The sequence below is a fragment of the Triticum aestivum genome, chromosome 1D, assembly GCF_018294505.1.
Source record: "Triticum aestivum cultivar Chinese Spring chromosome 1D, IWGSC CS RefSeq v2.1, whole genome shotgun sequence".
Taxonomy (NCBI): Eukaryota; Viridiplantae; Streptophyta; class Magnoliopsida; order Poales; family Poaceae; genus Triticum; species Triticum aestivum.
This window is the reverse complement of record NC_057796.1, coordinates 343,208,739-343,216,617: the sequence shown is the minus strand read 5'-3', so window position 1 is coordinate 343,216,617 and position 7,879 is coordinate 343,208,739. Positions and strand designations below refer to the sequence as shown.

The window sequence follows — 7,879 nt, the reverse complement described above, 5'->3', positions numbered from 1 at the left end:
GGGTGGTGCACTTTTGAGAGGATGTCTTCTTCTTGCTTGTGCTCGGGTCAAACCCAAGTCCCTCTTTGGCAAACACCTCATTGTGTTGGCTCAACACCTCATTAAGGTTCTTTTGCCATTTAGCACATGTCATGAGCCCTTTCTCGATTTGAGCTTTGAGAAAGCGATTCTCCTCAAGAATAGATGCTAGATCACTACTAGAGTTAGTAGTACAAGCATCAACATTGATAATAGGAGAAGAGTAAGCCTTGGCTAGAGTTTCAAGATAAGTAAGCTTGAGTGTCTCAAAACTCTTTGTAAGAGTGGTGAGCTCTTCTTCCTTGGTCTTGAGGGACACAGATAGGAGCTCACAATCCTTAGAGAGAGAAGCATTATACTTTACAATCTTACTTTTATCATTCATCAACTCTTCGCAAGAGTCAATAGCCTCTTTCAAGGAGGCAAGATCTCTAGTATGAGCATCAATGTTTGCACCAATTTTTAAGCATAGTTCATCATTGCGTGCTTCCTCATATTGGACTTTCCGCTCAAGGATTTCACATATTTCCTTTTCCTCGGTGACGAGGGTTTCGAGTTCCTTAATGGAAATGGCGTGCTTACTCACCATCTCCATAAGCATACGAAACATAGTGAGCTTCTTTCCTTTAAGGGAGCACATGAACTTATTTAGTTTAGCAAGCAGAGGATCATGTATATCATCATCCTCATAACTATCCTCCGCATCAAGATACTCATCACTAGGAGTAGGAGGAGTGAAAAGAGGAGGGTTTGATCGTGGGGTTACCTTGACCTTGTCAGGAGAGTGTTGGTCCTCTCCATCTTCTACCACGGCCTTCGCCATGAGGCACTTGTGAGCGTTGCCCTTGTAATCCTTCATGTAGTTGTAGGTGACAACTTCACCACTCTTGTTGACTAGCCTCAATGTGTTTTGAGAATCTTGAGCAACTCCGGCAACACCACTAACATCATCCGGATCGGATTCTTCTTGAGCAACCATTGCTTTCCCATCTCTCTTCTTGAGCTTGGAGTTCAAAGGATTTGGCAACTTATTCTTGGGAAAGGTCTTAGGAAACCTTGGTTTATCTTCTTTCTTCTCATAAGGGCACTCGTTGGAGAAGTGATTGGTTTCTTCACAGTTGTAGCATTTTCTTACTTTCTTCTTTTGAAATCTTCCCTTGAATTTTCCCGCGCTAAACTTCTTAACAAAGAGAGCCATGTCTTCATATGAAGGGCCCTCATCGGATTCAACCTCATCACCATCTTCATCATCATCATCGTCTTCTTCTTCTTCACTTTGCACATCTTCACATACATGCTTGGCCTTCAATGCAAGATTGATCTTCGACGATGGAGTACCATGCATGGCAAGATGTTTTGTAGCATTTTCCTTTGACTCTTCAAATAGTTGGAAAGTAGATATGATGTCATCTGTAGTCATTTCCTTGAAGGCATGGTGTTGTCTTATGTCCCATACCATCTGATGGTGATATGGAGCAAGAGCATGGAGCAACTTGTCCACAAGGAATCGCTTAGTCATGTTGAATCCATCTTGTGTCTTGTCACACTCACACGACTCAATATCAGCGGTGAGAGTCATGAGACGCTCAAGAAGTTGATTTGGAGTTTCACCTTTCTCCATACAAAAGTTTTGCAATTGCCCCTTGGCAATTTCATATTGAGCACTCCGGAGGGTGGAGGTACCGGTCTTGGATCTTATAATACTTTCCCATAGTTCCTTGGCACTTGTGATGTGTATGAAAGGTCTCCTTTGCTTTTCAACCATACCTCTCCTTATACACATGATTGCAGTGTCATTGAGATTCTTGTCATAAATTTCTCTTGGTGTAGGATTCTTTGGATCAACCACATGGTAACCATACTCCAAGATCTCTAGCATCTCATCGTTTCCATATCGAAGATGATCCTGCATAGCAACTCTCCACAAGGCAAAATCAGAAGTGGCATCAAGTAAAGGAGGTTTGCCTTGAGGGTTATATTTTGGTTTCTCAACTTGGGGTCTTGCATAAAGCCAAGGAACACTAGAGTGTTCATTGCTAGGAGGTTGTTGACCAAGTGACGGAGTAGGCACAGTTGGCCTCGAAGCCGCACCACCCGAAACTGGTGCAAGCACGGTGGACAATGTGGCTATCCTCATTTGGACCAAGGCCTCGACAAAAGCATCATGCTCCTCTTTTTGCTTAGCAAGGGTCCGTTCCAGATCCTCAGAAGTAAAGGACTTGACTTCTGAGGAAGCCTCGCCTTTATCTTTCGGATCTGCAACATGGGGAGTCCCATCGGGGTTCATCTCGCTCTAGGGCGGTTAAGCCACAAGAATAGAGCACGAGGCTCTGATACCAATTGAAAGGATCGAGATGGACCTAGAGGGGGGGGGGGTGAATAGGTACAATTACAAATTTTAATTATTACTTAACAATTTTAGGCACTAATGCGGAATATGAAGGTGAGCCTAACAATTGCAAGTCTAGTACTAAGTGCTAAGCAAGATAAGCAAGCAACACAAGTATGTAAGTAAACAAGCACAATATGATATAAGTAAGTGCTAAGAGACAAGTAACCACAAGTAGAGAGTTAGGGTTAGGAATAACCGCAACTCCGGGAGACGAGGATGTATGTCGATGTTCACTTCCTTGGAGGGAAGCTACATCACCATTAGAGAGGTGGATGTTACCACGAAGGCACACCAACGCCATGAAGGCTCACCCTATTCTCCCTTTGAGACAACACCACGAAGGCGTTTCTCAACCACTAGTGGTAGACCTTGGGGTGGTCTCCAAACCCTCACAAACTTTTCCGGGGGTAATCACAAAGGTCGATTCCTCTCCAAAAGACTCCTACCGCCTAGGAGTCTCCAACCTCCAAGAGTAACAAGATCGATGGGGAAAAGCTCAAGACTTGCTCAAATCACGAATTCCTTGGGTGCAAAGAAGGGGAAGAACTGGATCTATCACTTGATCAGACAACTTCTCTCCAAAGCTCTCAAATCCCTTGGGGATCTAAGATTTGGTGTGGAGGAATGAGAGAGAGAGTGAGAAGTGTTCTAGGGTTTGTTCAAAGTGAATGGTCAACCCTCTCCCGTGGGGAAGAAGGGCTATATATAGTGTGAGCTCAAATATGGCCGTTGTAGTGCAAGTGAACGGGCAGGCCGGACATCCGGGCTAGGGGCCGGACATCCGGCCTGGCAAGCCACTTGAAGAACAAGGCAGAACAGAGCAGGAAATAGAGGGGCCGGACATCCGGGGGTCAAGCCCGGACATCCGGCACAACAAGAAAGCCCGGACATCCGGAAGATAGCCGGACATCCAGATGTCCCACAAGCGTTTATAGAATCATATCAGTTTTACGGGCAGTAAGGGGCCGGACATCCGGGATAGGACCCGGACATCCGGCGAGACAGGAAGGCCCGGATATCCGGCGTAAAACAGACAACCATCTGGAAAGGGGAAAAGCAAGAGCCAGATATCCGGGGCATGAGCTGGACATCCGGAGAGCGGCCCGGACATCCGGCACGAGGCCCGGACATCCGGCACTCCCAGAGATAGAATGATTCAAAGATAAGGATGGATAAGAAAGAACTATGGGAAGGAGTATTTTGACTAGAGCAAGTCTTTTACGAACCCAATCGAATCCCTCTTAATAGTGCGGGATCCTATACTCAAGGAAACAAAATGTAACATCATTTTAACACTTCATCCTTGAGAGAAACCACTTCGTATGCTCTTGATCCACACACAATTTGACGAACCGGGGACCAACACCTGAGATTCACTTGACAACCATTGTTAGCCCCCTACATGTAGATTGTCATTAACATCAAAACATAATGTAAGGGCATGATTGCACTTTCAGGCGGTGCCTTCAGCATCTCCTTCAGAAAAGCTCGGCGACAATGCGGTCTGCAACAGGGGTTGAGTTGCGGAAACGCTTCTGAAACACGGGTCAAGTTGCAGGAAAGTGAAGTGACAGAGGTTGGTTACTTACCGACACAGACACGCCGTGAAGATTAAGGATGCAAAGCTTTACGAGAGGATAAGGACTGGGTGGCTGTAGAGGAATCTAGAGAGCACTTCTACACCATGCGATCAAGTTAGATCGGATGGCAGCTAGACCCGCCGACGCAACCGTGGTTTTCAGCCGGTTGAACCTAAGACTTTTTTATGGACTATTTGAAAACAAGTTGGTCCTACACAGCGTACACTCTCTGTCTCGCTGGCGGCGCTCTATCCCTAAAGAGGTAATATCACTGGTAGTCACACAACTTGTGTGAGATGTGCAGTTTAGTGCTAGATCTTTTAAAATACGGTTTTCTGGTCATCTAACTTTTCGTTTGGTGCACATACGGTCACTTTGGCTGTCAGTGTGCGTATCCGCCGCTGGCGTGGCATGCCACACATGCATGAGCCAAAATACACATGTCAGTGCACAAATTCATTTACCATTAAGTGCCAAAATACAGTTAACACTGCAGCAGAGAACATGTTCAGTTAAGTAAGCGGTTAAGTCACAATACAACAGATTATTATCACTTGTCAATACAGCACATAATGTGCAGGTAACAGTTTCAGTTAACACTTTCACTCACATAATGTGCAGCATATTCAGTTAACTGAATTTGCAAGCATATTCGGTACACATTGTCACAAAAATTCAGTAAACATCTCACAAATGGAAGAGGATTTGGACTATGCCATCTAACGATTCATAAACCCTAAACTGTGAACAAATTGATAAACCACCTCCTTTAACCTCCACAAAAACCCTAGCTCGAATTGGGAAACAGGGGAACTAGACCTTCGGAATGTAATGCCTATGGCAAAGCTCAATTACTCACAATGCGTACATAAGTGAATGAACCAATGGTGATCGCCCTACCACATGAACCCTACCTAGGAGAAACGCGACACAGAGAAGTCACCGGGGAGCAGAGGAGAGAAATGAGACAAAATGGATGACAGACTAACCATACGACGGCGCTAATTCGCCCGGACGTCGACGACGCGGGTCTTCCATCTCCTCCTCCGACGACCGCCGTGACGCACCACCTCCTCCGCCTCCGCCTCTTACGACCAGGAGACGAAGCGGTGGAGAGTCAAAATGAATTGCCAGCAATATCGGGATACCGTTCTGCAAAAATATACACGGGCTGTCTCTTCCCGCCCATTGCAGGGACTGTTTTGAGCAAATAAAAATGATTCGGAGGGTCTTATGCAAAAAAATCCGCGTGCGCATCGCTACGAAATTGCGTACATCGCTGACAGTGTTCGCGTGCATGCCACATCAACAATGAATACGTGCGCGGAGAGCCGGAGTGACCGTATTTGCACCAAATGACAAATTACATGACTAGAAAATCGTATTTTGAAAGATCTAGTATCAAACTGCACATTGGATGCAAGTTGCGTGACTATCAGTAATATTACCTCGTCCCTAGATCCCCTCCCCACCCCCTCACCCTTCTTCTTGCCGGCGGCGCTCTTCCCCGAATTCCACCCCTTCTTCTCTACGGCTGTCCTCGCATGTTTCGGAGTACTGAATCGACTCCGATTCCAGATCGGTTTCGGGGCGGTGACCCACACATTTTTCTCCGTCTCAGTTCAAGAGTCGGAGAGGTTCAGTGTCGATGCCGACGGCTCTATTTAATCGCAACCGCGGCGGTGAGTCGGCAACATCTACTCGCTACTCGATTCGTCGCGCGGGTGGAGGTAGCTCACTCATGGCCAGGGCCAGGACCGCGATGGGTCGATGCCTTCGCCGCCGCCGGCCGCGGGCGTCCCGCCGCGACGACCGGATCAGCGCCCTCCCCGACGACCTCCTCCTTTCGGTCCTGCGCCGCCTCGACATCCGGACGGCGCTCGGCACCGCGGCCCTCTCCAGGCGCTGGGCCCGCCTCAACCGCGAGCTCCCAGTCCTCAGCTTCAGCGTGGAGAGCATGCTCCCGCCGCGCTACCACCGATGGGTCCAGCTCTGCCGCAACATTGGGGGAGCTATTTTTTTCCAGTACAAAAGGCACGCCATGACACGGGAGCTCATGCCCAACATCACAAGGTACGAGCACCGGGCCATGCGCGCCCTGACCAGGTCCGTCGAGAGCTTCTTGGGCACCGTCGCTCGCCGGAGGAGGGTCACCAGGCTCAGGGTGGACTTCTTCGTCACCCACAACACCGGCTGCCTGAATCAGCTCATCGCGGAGGCCATCGACGCTTGGGGGGTGGACGACCTCGAAGCTGTTGCCAAGCCAATCTACAATCAACCAGGAGCAGTCCACAGCTTTGGCGGCCATGGCGGCCTGTGCAAGGAGCCCAGCGCGGCACGCCTGCAAAGCCTCAAGCTTGGAGGCTGCGTGCTCCCGCCGCTGCACGAGTACGGCGCGCTCACCGCGCTCGTCCTGCAGGACATACCGGATTCGACGCCCGAGGCGACCTACGAGGGCGTCTTCACCTCGTGCCTGCAACTGCAGGTGCTGCACCTCATCTCCTGCAGGTGCAGCGGGGGCAGGGGCGTGGTCGTGGACGCCCCCATGTCGAAGATCAGGGAGCTCGTCGTGGAAAAATGCAGGTTCAGACGGATACGCCTGAGGGCTCTTCCTAGCCTCGAGAGCCTTGCCTCCGAGGGGATCATAGTGCATTTGGAGGAGTCCACCTCGTTTCCCTGTCTCAGGAAATATAACCTCACCTTGTGCCTCGGGATGACACTGCAAAGGTTTCGCCAAGCTCTATCGCAGCACCTTAAGATAGAGCCTGAAACGTTTCTTCGACGCATGCCGGGCATAACCAGCCTGATTCTCAGGCTCACTGGGCCTGACAGATGGATCGTGCCGTCGAGCTCCCCATCGCCGCCGTTGTTACCGAACCTGAGGAGGCTGCTGGTCGCCGATGTGCCTTCATCCTGGGATGTCTCGTGGCCCCGTCTCCTCCTCGAGACGGTGCCGTCCCCGGAGACCCTCCACATCCACATCGCAGCTTGCGTAGAAGAGGAGCCCGGTGATGAGATACCCTGGCGACACACCATGGTTCGGCACCATCATCACTTGGAGGAGTTTGTGATGGTTGGTTATGAGGGAACAAAGAGGCAAACCTACTTTGTCAAGTTTCTCATGGGAGTATGCACGGTGTTGCGCAATGTCACAATGTTCAGGAACGGGCATGCTCGGAACAAGGGGCACTGGGACTGGGAGTTGGTGACACATCAACATTTGTGGACCGACGAGGAGAAGGACGACACACTGAAGCACATCATGGATGGGGTTTCTCCCTCAGCTGCCCAAGTTCGACTAGTTTTAGGCTGAGTTTTCTCATGTTTGTAATCTATATTCGATTTTATGGAATTTATAATCTCTTATTAGTTATTACACTCAAATATTGTGTTTGTTGGTTGTGGTTTTTTCCAGTGCTAAGTACTGTCATCCTATTCATATGCATTATACATTCACAAGCTCTGTACTTCTGCTTCGCAGCTTGTCTCTTGTGTGCCTTTCATGTTTGGCTTGACTCATTCTTTTGCTCAGTTGTAAAATAGATATTTGTTTGCATAACAGACTTGGTGCATAAGTATAACATGTGGCATATGTATTCTCTCTATTATAATAGCTGGTCATACAACGTCTCCTTTTCACATACCATTATCAAATCAAATATTATAGCCCTCTTATGATATACTACAACATTGGTTGCTCTCGCACTCAAGTTCTATCCGTCGTTAAACAGTTGTTTAACACTTATTATTGCTACTATTTCAAATACGATGTTCTAGCCGTCATATCATGCTTTGGATATGCCTGCATCTATCCTGGTACGTGCAATTGGTCCGATCATATTTATTACCATGTTTGCCATTTTCAGTTTTTCTATTAAGCAATCCATCT

At 48.4% G+C, this 7,879-nt stretch overlaps 1 protein-coding gene across 1 annotated transcript; it reads left to right on the top strand.

The window, feature by feature from the left end:
• Positions 1–5,450: 5,450 nt before the first annotated feature.
• On the top strand, positions 5,451–7,617 carry LOC123169661 (uncharacterized). The gene has a single exon (XM_044587540.1). The coding sequence runs from the start codon at positions 5,639–5,641 to the stop codon at positions 7,301–7,303; it is 1,665 nt and encodes a 554-aa protein (XP_044443475.1). The 5' UTR covers positions 5,451–5,638; the 3' UTR covers positions 7,304–7,617.
• Positions 7,618–7,879: the final 262 nt, after the last annotated feature.